The following is a 12003-nucleotide window of genomic DNA, read 5'->3' as shown; positions in this document are numbered from 1 at the left end:
TACTCTGGGTTCGGCCCATTCCAGAGCTCGGAGCCCTTCCCCGGACAGCATGCCAAATACGCATTACTATACTTCAGCTAATTATATGTAAGTGTGAACTCGTGAATATGTGAATAATTTTGGGGAAGTCGCTCCACATGACCACATGATTTTATTGGCGAGATAATTTTATAACATTGTACCCATATTTGGGAATATTGACGTAAAGATAAAATAAGTGGTCAAACATGGAAAAGTCAACGGACCAAGGGCTGTAACTTATATGCTAGTGCTTAAATAAATAAATAAATAAGAAGAGGTCTTTGAAGGATCAGCAAAATAGCTGTAGACTGCATATTTCCTTATGCAAATTCTAAATACTTGTTTGGATATTTATATTCGGCATCACAGAAAATTCTTACCTTGAGGCAGAAAAAGCAATATTCTGTTACAGAATCTCTTATTGCGTAACTAATATGAATGTGCTGGGATTAAGCCATGTTTATTAGGAGGTCTCCTTTCACCCCTGTGATGCATGTGTATTTCACATGAAACTCAATTTGGTTCTGGTTGGGAGCCACAGGATTTAGCCTCATAATGTCAGTGTAGTGTATAATGTCACTGCTCTTTTTTTACCCATGAGTTAAAAAATTTGTCATGAAAGAATTTATATTCCAAAGAGTAAAAAGGAGTAACAGCAAGGGTACTGTATATATTTAGACTACTTTTAGTCTGTGGAAATTGTGGAAGAATGACAGTCATTTCCTCTGAAAAGTATTTCCTCAGAGTATATGGGGTATCCTTGTGCTAGTTTGGTACATGTAATGTGAGTTCTATTTAAAGAGCATGCTAATTACAAATCAAGAGCATTCTGTGACAGAAGCTGGGACATGTCACACACATCATTATCGTGATAGATTTGTCATAAAAAAAATAATCTTGGAATGTACGGAATGCTCTGGTTACTAATGTAACCTCGGTTCCCTGAGATAAGGGAACGAGTGTTGCATTGACACTCTTATGGGGAAACTCCTGTTTACTCTGATACTGAAGTCTGATTTGTTCATGTTCGTGTAGCTGCATGTGTGTACCAATGGCACTTCGACCTGCCAAAAAGGGAGGAGCAACCACTATATAAGTTGGCTCTGAGTTCCATTTCGTCAGAATCTGTCGACTGAAGCGACAGTCATCGATTTGCATGCAGCCTTATAGCACAGCAGCCTATGCAACGCTCGTTCCCTTATCTTATGGAACCAAGGTTATGTTAGTAACCTTAGTGCTCCCTTTCGAACGGTCTCTCCCATTGCATTGACATGCTTATGTGGAACGCGTCCAATAGCGCTGTGCTATAAGCAAATGCAGAACGACGCCGCTCTGCGAGTCTAGTCCTGGAGCACTGAGTATGTAAGCATGAGCCAATAATGAGACCCAAGCTATTTAGGCTGAGGACTACATAACATAACCCTCTCCACGGATTAGCTAGAATTAAGCGGACAAAATCCGTGCCTGCAGGGCAGGGACGTCCAAGTTATAAAACCTGGTAAAGGTAGACGTGACGAACAGCCGGCGGCCGCACAAATATCATAGAAATTCCGCTGGACCAAGCCCAGTGGAGAGACTGGAGCGACTCAAAGGGAGGGAGGACTATAGACAAGTCCCAAGTTGGCACAGTATGAGGACGAGGCGGATTCAATCTCTGAGCTCCCCTCAGAAACTGAAACTGATTGGCCAGCCACGAGTGAATGATTCGCTGCAATGTCTGCCATATACACTTTGAGCATGGAAGGGGTGCGCCCCTTATCCAGCAGCTCTTGTAGAAAGGTTAGCATTTGGGAAAAATCACAAGAGGACGGGTCCACGTTCCGTGCTGCACACCAGTCAGAGAAGACTGACCATTTTAGGGCATAAAGACGTCTTGGATACGGAGCTCTAGCCTCCAAAATGGTATTAGATACACTCGCGGGGAGCTGCAAAGACTCCCATCAAGGGGCCAAATATGAAGGTTCCACAGCTCTGGCTAGGGATGCCAAATCATGCCATTTGCTTGTGAGAGAAGGTCCTCCCTCAGTGGTATCGGCCAAGGGGCTGCCGATAGCAGCTTAATCAGCTCAGGGAACCACATCTGATTCCTCCAGAGTGGGGCCACCAGGAGGACTGAGCATCTGACTTCCCTGACCAATCTGATGACCTGAGGAAGCAGGACAACCGGGAGGAAGGCATACAGGCGAGTGCTGGGCCAATCGTGGGCCAGGGCTCACTGTCTCAAAAAGTAGATTGGGCAATGAAAGTTGTATTCTGAGGCGAAGCGGTCCACCTCTGCCCTCCCGAAGACAGACCAAATAATTTGAACTGTTTGGGGATGTAGTCTTATTTCTCCTGAAACTACCTTGTCCCGGAACAACATGTCTGCCCCCTGGTTCAGTCTGCCCGGCACGTGAACTGCTCTTAGTGAGAGGATTTTGCCCTGTGCCCATAGAAGTAGGCGTCGAGCCAACCTGTGAAGGGAGCGTGACCTGAGACTGCCATGGTAATTGATAAGGCTACCACCGTCATATTGTCAGAACGAGGAGGCATCGGTCGTGACCACCTTCCTTCTGGAGGTCAGTCCCAATGGGAAGCCTGATTGAAACAGGCGAGAGGTTTTCCAGGGTGCCACAACTCTGATGCAGTGGTGGGTTACCCTGAGAAACGTTCCAGGCACCAAGCATGGGACGGAGCATGGGCTATGAGCCAGTACTGAAGGGGCCACATGTTGAGCAGGCCCAGAGGAATCACAGAGGAATCAACATGAGGTGGGTAGGGTCAGGTAGGGTCATCAGAACTCTGGCTGGACTCGTCCATGGTGCAGAGAAGTTTGGCCTCAAACACTTGCAGCATGCCATGTCCTGGTGAGTTCCTGGGGAGAACTGCCGGCAGGAATGGAGCGGCCATTTGCGGGAGGAATGTTGACCGCGTCCCTTTAGGTACCACTCGTCAAAGAAGCTGCGGGTGGGCTCTTCTGGAGCCGAACAAGCCAGGTTTAGATCCTCCACAGTCTTAGAACGCGGATCAGCTCTTTGTCTACGCTGGGCCGTGTTGTCTGCATGAGAGGTGGGGTTTCGGTCTCTTTGCCGGAACATGCCCACTCTTCAGCATCTGAAAGCGTGCATGACATGGAGTCATCAAAAGCGGCATCCTCCTCAGATGTGTGGGCATTGCCCAGACAGGCGACACACTCACTGTACCCGTCTTCTTCGAGCCACAGTATGCCACACTCGCGGCACAACATTTACAACAACGTTGCAGGAAATTTCCTTGGAAATTTGCTCAGAAATTTGCTGTTAGTGCTGGATTTCCACAGTTGAAGCATTCTGGCTTCTTCTGCTGCCGGGGCGCTCCTTCTACTGCAGCGAGCAGCAGGCTGAGTTGAGCTTCTTCCTTCTTGCAGAGTCAGCGAGGAGATGATCTTCGTCGCTGAAAGAGAAAAATTCTGACGAAATAGCGCTCAGAGCCGACTTATATAGAGGTCGCTCCTCACCTTTTGGTGGGTTGAAGCGCCATTGGTTAGTGCACCTACTGAAACGTGAACAAATCAGGCTTCAGTATCAGAGTAAACAGGAGTCCCCCCATAAGTGTGTCAACACAATGGGAGAGACCATTCTGAAAGGAATTTCATTCATCCCCATATAGGTTATGACAGGAGTATTTTCATGTGTTTTCATTTACTTCTCGGTCATTTAATTTCTTGTTTTCCTAAAGTTAGATCATTCAAAAATGCAAAGCCTGACATTTAAAACTATGCTATGAAATTGTTGTATCTATAATGGGGACCAAAAGTCACTAGGGAAAATTTTGTAATTTTTGTATATTTGTATTTGTAAATGTTGTTCCCTAATTTCTATTTTGTAATTTTATCGGAAATTTTATTATCATCATAACAATTTTAATGAAAAGTATAAGTGTGTGTGGGGGGGGGGGATTAACAATAATTTCTTCCATAGTTTATGTCAATCTTGATGATCCCCAGCATGATTTGAAAATTTAAAAAGCATCTTGTGCTTTAGTGGAAGGAAGAACTTCTGTCTTTTCTCATTATAAATTTGAGTTAAGTTCCTGAATTTTAAATGAATTTGAATTTAGTTATCAGAGAGGATATAAAATTGCAGTACAGATCTGAATGTAAGGAAGTACAGTTCCAATGAATTGAAAATAATAGAATGCATATACACTCTAAAAAATGCTGGGTTATTTATTTATTTATTTACCCAAATGCTGGGTTCAGCCTGTTGGGTCAATATATTGGGTTATTTTTTTATATATTTTTACCCAGGTGCTGGGTAGTTTTTCTGCACTCTAAAAAAATGCTGTTTTTTTTTTTTATACCCAAATGCTGGGTTCAGGTTGTTGGGTAATTTTATTGGGTTATTTTTAATATTTTTTTACCCAGGTGCTGGGTAGTTTTTCTTTAACTCATTGCCACCTTGTAAGTTTCACCTCGCGCCAAATGAATGCACGACCATGGCTGAAACACGACGCGACTTCACTGTTATATATAACATAGTCTCGCATAGCCAGACCTTCAGACTGGCTGCAGAAGGTCTGGGAAACTTGGCCGCTTTGAGTGGCCAAGGACCGCCCAAGAGGCAATATGACTGACAAGTAAAGCAACCAATCATGTTTAATTTTGTGCCGCATCATGTTTAGGGGCGTGGAAATGTCCCCACAATAACAGAGTGTGTAACACTCTTAGACAAATTTTAAAGAGTCTATGCTGTGAACTTTACATATTTCACATACTTTTGAAAATTCAGTGCTTAGTTGATCCTGAACCCCACTGTGTCTCGCTTTCTAAAATACTGCACAAATAATCTGCATTTCAGCATACCACGATGTGTCAGAATAAGTAATTTTGTGGTTTTAACACCACAGAATATTTACATTTGGTTAAAGGCAAAATAGCAGTGCTACAAAAATAAAACTATCTTTATTTTGTCACTTTCAGTTACACTCAAACTCAGACAAAGGTGATGGCTCCGTCCAATATCTACTCTCTGGAGAAGGTGCCGGTAACATATTCACAATCAACGAGTTAACGGGTGATATTCATGCAAAGAAAAGCCTGGACAGAGAAAAGAAGAGCCATTATATCCTCCACGCTCAGGCTGTCGACCGCTTCACCAATAGAGCCGTGGAACCTGAGTCCGAATTCATCATCAAGGTCCAGGATGTGAACGACAATGCCCCCAAATTCCCAGACGGCCCCTTTTCAGCCTCCGTGCCTGAGATGGCAGACATCGGTAAGCCAACACCGGGGGATGGGGGGCAGTGTCTGGGGGCAGTGCTCGGGGATCAGACGAACATTTTGTCAGTAGAGCTTAGGTTTTTATTAGCTGGCTCATCAGGTTCAGACTGCAGAGTCCCAATGCAGACCTGAGCCTTTCTGACCAGGACTCCAGCTCATCTCATGCTGCTGGTTGGTTGTGGTGGATTTATAGTGGGATTTATTAAAGCTATTGTTTCTTATATAAAGCCTCTCAAGAGGACACTATTTATTGTCTGTTGTAGAAAAAGTGATTTCAGGAGTAATGTCAAAATCGAACCAGCATCTCACATAAAAACCTCAAAAGTATATTCACTCGCACAAAGGGTGCAAATATTTTGAAGTGCTTCCAAACGAATGCAGCATTCGATAAACAAAAACCAGCTGTGTTTACCTCTTTTTCCACCCGTATCTCAATTTGAAACGTCAGTGTTTTATAGATCTGTGCTATACACCCTGATACATGAGTAATCCACATGCAGAGCTTGCAGTCTGCATCAATGGCAGTGCACATCAACCCTGCAGTAAATGGACTGTCAGGAAAGTGCTAATTGTCTGCAGTGTTCTTCCTTCCTATCCGAATCAATTGGCTGGACTCAAGCCAAAGAGCTGTTAAATTATCATTCCTCACAACCTGTCAGCACAATGTTCCCCTCTGGGCACAGCTAGGGTTAGGCCAAGGTTTATTTCTCACTTTTGGCCTTGAATCGCTCTCCTTCACCACTTTTAAAACATTGAGTCTTTAAAACTAGTTGATTCTTTAAAAATATAACACAAACAGAAGGCCATTATCTGTATATGTATCTGTACCTGTTGTGATGACAAAATTATCTGTACAGCATTCGGGTGGAACTAGATGTGGACAACACTGGACGTGCGTCAAAACTTAATTATGGTTTCCATGTAGCAAATATGGCTGGTTTAATTTATTAATTATATATATAAAATAAAAAATATAAATCAGATCAAAAAATAAAATCAGTATTAATGCAATGAATTTTTCATTGTTTTGGTTTTAAATGTTTTGGTCAGCAAGAGTTTTAAAATTTTTTTAATGTTTTTAATGGCTATATTTATTTGATAAAAAATACAGTAAAAACTGTAATATTGTGAAATATTATTACATTTTAAAATAAGTGTTTTCTATTTTAATATATTTTAAAATTAATTTATTTCCTGTGGTGGCAAAGATAAATTTTCAGCAGTCATTACTCCAGTCTTTAGTGTCATTTATTAATTTATTAAGCACCAAATCATTTTTCAAATTCTTAATATTTAACAGTTGTGTTGCTTAATGTTTTTGTGGAGACTGTGATACATTTTTCAAAAATAAGAAAATGTGTATGATCTAGAATACTCATTTGATTCAAGTTTTTGGAAATATCAGATAAATAATAACTAAAAGCTGATGATTCAAATCAAGCTTCAAGCTTCAAATCAAACTGTGCAAATTTTCAATCATACATTTCTCACTTTAATTATATTCGCTTCACAGGCATGCCATTGCATTATAATTTTAGAAATATTTATTAGAAATATCGCTTTGTTCTATGTTAAATAATTAGCTTTTTTTCCACCTATTGTTCGATAGAATTTGTTATCCTCAAGTCATTATTTGTGCCTTTCCGAGTAAGACTTTCTGCTTCGGGTACAGAACAAGCACCAGCAGTCTCTGACTCCACTTTACCAAGCTGTGATGAATTAATCACCAGCAACACAGAGCCATATAAGCTGGTTGAGGGCCTCTGGCCTTTCAAGAAGGGCTATTCTAGAGTCTGGTGCCTTCTATTGTGTTTGTGTTTTTTCTTAAACTGCGAATGCGTTTCTGGCTAGAGCAGTGTTATCGCCACCATCCAAGCCCCACACACTTTGTAATAGCATTAGATGCTTTAAGGCTTGGAGGAGAGAGGCTCATGACAGGTGAATTCAACCTGGTACAGGTCAAGGAGGCATGAGATATGTCACTTGAATTAGCAAGCGGCATATGAGTACTGCCTCTGTCGGAGCATACTTGTGGCATGCATTAATGACAATGAATGCAAATCTGAGCATGTGAATAATTTTAGCAGTTTAACGTGGACATCTTTTTTATGTCCACACAGGAACGTCGGTATTCCAGATCACTGCCACAGATGCCGATGATCCCACCTACGGAAACAGCGCCAAGGTCATCTACAGCATTCTCCAGGGGCAGCCTTTTTTCACCGTCGACCCCAAAACTGGTAAGCAAATACCTCGCTTTCTACAAATAACCTGTTTTATGGACATTTTGAGATGCCTTCAACTGAAGAAGGCTGCACGTGAATATTTTCTTAGTGTTCCTGTCAGCTTGTGTGAAGTCACCAGCGGGTGAGTCATTCCACAATAATAGGCTGTAAGAAACACAGATACATTTTCTCTGTAAAACAGCTTTCAGGCTCACAAAGGAACTCCCAATTTATTGCGCTACCCTGTTTGGATAATAATTGATGGGTTCTCACATTGTTGAGGTGCTTTCATACATGTTGTTTCCAATTTGAAGAGATGTTGTTTTCTACATGTTGTTTTCCTCTGAGACTGAGGGAAAAAAACCTCCCAACCAGTACCAGAATGCGTCTTTTGTCGCAGAGACTTCAGTCAAGCATTTAAAGAATATATTTGGATTTGTATGCTTTTTCGAATGAAGCTTGGACTCAGGCATCTACATTGAAATTCCAATAAATCATGCGGGAAATATCATTCTCAGTTGTATCTCAGAAATAAATCAATAAACCTACAATGAGGGCAATGAATATGGATGGTTTTCTTTGGAGACTTGCATGGTACACTCAATTACTCTCACTAAGCCTGGGTGGATAAATAAATCATTTTCATAATATTATCAACACATGATTGAAACATCGAGAGCACGGCACCGTGTGACCCTGGACTACACTGTTCTGTGGAGGCTTGAAAACACCCGAACCATGGTCTACTTGTTATGATGTACCGCTCGCCTACAGTGTATATCCTAATTTAATGTCTCCCTTCCTCACTCGTTTTTCATTCTGTGCTTAGTAGCCATTTGGTTCAATTTCCACAGTGGTGGTGTTTATTTATGTCAAGTTGAATGTGCCTGGAGGGTGTTTGTCCCAGTTTGAAAGCGCCAACCTGCAGAGTGTTTATCCCATGATAGAGCCTATTTGGTGCAGGATAAATTTGCTTGGCTTTTATGCGTTTGAGTGTGCCAGTGTGGTGTGTGTAGATGCACAAACGTCTACATCAGCAGTGTACAAGGTAAAATGGTGAGCATCTGTTCCAGCTGTTAATGTGTGCATGGTTTTCCGGCAAACGCCCTGTCAGCAACAGCATGAGCTGCTGACCCAAGAGACTCAGCTTAGTATCAATTTTCACCGTATATAGTAGGAGAATTTACCGTTAACCATTTAACAGGATTTTACTGTAGCATTTTTACAGTCTTTTACCGTTAAATTCACGGTCATTTTTTACAGTGTACTTCCATCCCTCAGATATCCACCACGATTCCACGACAATTTACACTGAATTGCTTCATGGGTACTCCACTGTGCATTTATTTATTATGTGTAATTGCTCATTCAGTCTCCCTCCCACTGGGACTCGTGGGATTGTGGCCGTCCTCCATTGAAATGTCAGATCACTGATGGCGTTTTGTCTTTTATTTGTGTCTTCGGCGCTAAAACTATGAGATTGGATGTATTCTACTCCCTCCATGGTCTGTCTTTCAACTCTTTTCACATCTCTAATCCCCTGTTTGTGGCTGTCATGAAGGCTTTGATGGGATTAAGAGGCCATTTGATAATGTTCACATCAGGGGTTATTATCGTAGGGCGCTGGTTTTAGCGTTGCACTCTTGCATATCAGTGTTGCTTCCTCATTTTGGCAGGAAGTGCCTATACCCTTAGCACTGAGAGCACAGTGTGTGTGAGTGTTTGAAATAATCCAATACTCCAGGTCTAGAGAGCCTCTTTTGCTCTAGGAGAGAGTTAGAGCGTTGATGGAAGCTTGTCTCTTCTGCTCTGAGCATCACAGCTATGAAACTTTTTACATTTTGAGTTTATCTGTAGATATACAGTAGGTGGTGTTGGAAAAGCTACTCTTGAAAGTGTGGTTTGCCAAGCTACAAGTTGAGAATTTAATGAGAAACGTATTTGGTACAAAAAAAAAAACAATTAGGGTTTTTGAATGAACAACGTCAGTAAGTGTCAATTATTCTATTCTAATTCATATTTAATAATATGAATATTGAAAAATACAATATTTGTAGAATATTTAATATTACTGTTCGTAATATTTAATAGTATATTTAATATTAATTTTATCATATTTAATATTTTACTTAAAAAATTAATAGGTTACGTTATATGAGAGCTTATATTATATTTATTATACTTTATATAAATCTGCTCCAATCATTCCCTCAGGAGATAGGGGATAAGAACATCTAGTAGTTTAGAAATATGTAGAACATGCAGAAAAAATGTAGAAACAACTTAGTAGTGTCGCTACTTTTAGTTAGTCAACTCTGGATATATGGCTGTACTCAACAGTGGCTTACCAGCTTCAACTTTCTGTAGTCTGTATTTGGTAATGATTAATTATGATAATTCATGCTATCTATGTTATAGATCTTATTGTGAACAAATCATCCATGATGTAAGGTTATTTTATTTTACTTGTTTGTAAGGTTTTCTAAACTATTAAAATAAGGATCCAGTGCCATTTTTAGTGTTAAAATGTTTTTTTTTTCCCCAGTGATTTACTTATTCTAGTCTAGTCTGTTCTTATAGAATACAATATTTATCATATAATGTGGTATGTTATGGTATAGTACAGTATGGTGCAATATTGTATAATATAGTATAATGTGATGTACATTAGAATATTGTGTGGTATAGTGTAGTGGACAGTAGTATAGTATAGCATAGTAGAATATGCGTTAGCTGTTTTTCTTCCTACTGTAGAAATTACAAATTGCCCAAGCTACTGTTTCTACCATCCACCTCTATAAAAGTACAATTACTTTTATCATTTTGTCTAATCCTCTTAGCTGAGAATTACCTCTACTGCACCTTTGTGTAGTAGTTAGTTCGCCCCATTTACCGGTGGGTGATGCTTAACCTGTGTGATGTTTCATATTTCCACTATAAGGCTGACTGTCTGTTGTTCCATAGGAAATCAAACTCTCAGTACAATGAACAGGGCTTACCCAGTTCTGCATCAGTGTCTGGTCCTGTTTGCTTTATTTACTTTCTGTCTCTGCTTCGTGGCTACTAGCTGAATACTAAGAGCCTGTTTAACATGAACATTTTGCTTTTTTGTGTTGTCTGCTGAAATCCCCTGTCCTGGCAGGTGGTGTCTGCTCTCAATGGGCTGGGTGCAATCTCTATGACATTCTCTGGGGCTGAACACTGGCGTGTGTTTATTTGTTCTGGCGGATTGAGGTATCTGTTTGCATATTTTTTCTCACTCCCAATGGTCGTGTCCGTTTAAAAATGGAACATTGCATGTTCGAATATTTAAACTGTCCGACTCACACTTTAACACTTAACATGAAATTTAAATTATCTGCTAGTCATTCCCTCACAGGTCCTCTGTGCTTCTTGCTAACATTTTGGACTTGTTTATGGTGTGTGTGTGTGTGTGTGTGTGTGTGTGTGTGTGCGTGCGTGCGTCCGTGCGTGCGTGCGTGTGTGTGTTTTATATTAAGACTTTCAGACAGAAATATATATACTGTCCATATATTTTAGAGTATTTTTTCCAATTATATGTCAGATAAAAACGTTAAAAAAATGTGTATGGATAAAGAGATGCTAGATGTTTACTGTTTTCTACTCATCTTCCTTCTTTCCTTCCTTTCTATATAATATTACATTTCTGTATACATTTTTAGGTCTTCTTCGGTTTTCAGCAGACAAAGAACACCATAAATGAACCTCTGTTATATATTAGCAGATCATCGGGTTACACCATTTTAAAACATCAATAGAAAAGAATGGGATATGTCTTACGTTAATAGATTGGCTTGAAAATGCACACTTTTCTATGATTTCTGGATTATGGATAACCTTAGTGGCGGCTAGTCGAGGGAGGCAGGGGAGGCACAGCTTCCCCATAATTTGAAGAAACAGGTGAAAATGGGAGGAGGACGATTTAATGTTAATAAAATTTTATGTCTCAGAATGTGTATTTTTTGTTTGTAATTTCACAGTTGTAATACCATAACGTGAAAGCGCCGATTTTCTATCGCGAATGTGCCGAATCTGCTGATGTAATTACAATCGCTAATGATATAGAAGGGGAGGGTTGCCGAACCTGCTGATGTAATTACAACCGCTAGGTGATAGAGAAGGGGAGGGGGAGGCCGGGGAGAGCTGAGCTCTCGTGCCTCCGTTGGTAAAAAAAAATTTGCCAATCAGCATCGAGAGTTCACTTTCAGCGGTGAGGAGTGTTGAGAAAAGAATCCTCGTAGGGGAGGCAAGCCTCCCTTCTGATATCAACCAATCATCAAAGAGACGTAAATTACATGATATTAGTTTGAACGTCTCCTGCTACGCTGATAATGTACCAAGTACTTATGATGAGTAGTGATATTGAATATTTGACTGCGAACAGATTTACCAAGCTGTCATTCAAACTTTCAAATTTTAAAAAAGGGAAAACAGCCTAAGCTGGATATAGGCTACAGCAGTCAGCCTAATTAAATGATTTTTAAACCTATTCCTTTA

At 40.5% G+C, this 12003-nt stretch overlaps 1 protein-coding gene across 1 annotated transcript in view; it reads left to right on the top strand.

The window, feature by feature from the left end:
- LOC107706951 (cadherin-18-like) overlaps positions 1–12003 on the top strand; it is an 81607-nt gene that overhangs the window by 29095 nt on the left and 40509 nt on the right. Inside the window, exons 3-4 of the mRNA XM_016510802.1 lie at positions 4961–5255; positions 7381–7500. Coding sequence (XP_016366288.1) covers positions 4961–5255; positions 7381–7500 — 415 coding nt within the window. The remainder of the gene's footprint in view (positions 1–4960; positions 5256–7380; positions 7501–12003) is intronic.

Source organism: Sinocyclocheilus rhinocerous, unplaced genomic scaffold (genome assembly GCF_001515625.1).
Source record: "Sinocyclocheilus rhinocerous isolate Xijiao unplaced genomic scaffold, SAMN03320098_v1.1 scaffold4461, whole genome shotgun sequence".
NCBI classification, from domain to species: Eukaryota; Metazoa; Chordata; class Actinopteri; order Cypriniformes; family Cyprinidae; genus Sinocyclocheilus; species Sinocyclocheilus rhinocerous.
Note: the sequence above shows the minus strand (reverse complement) of the source record. Positions and strands in the feature narration are given on the sequence as shown.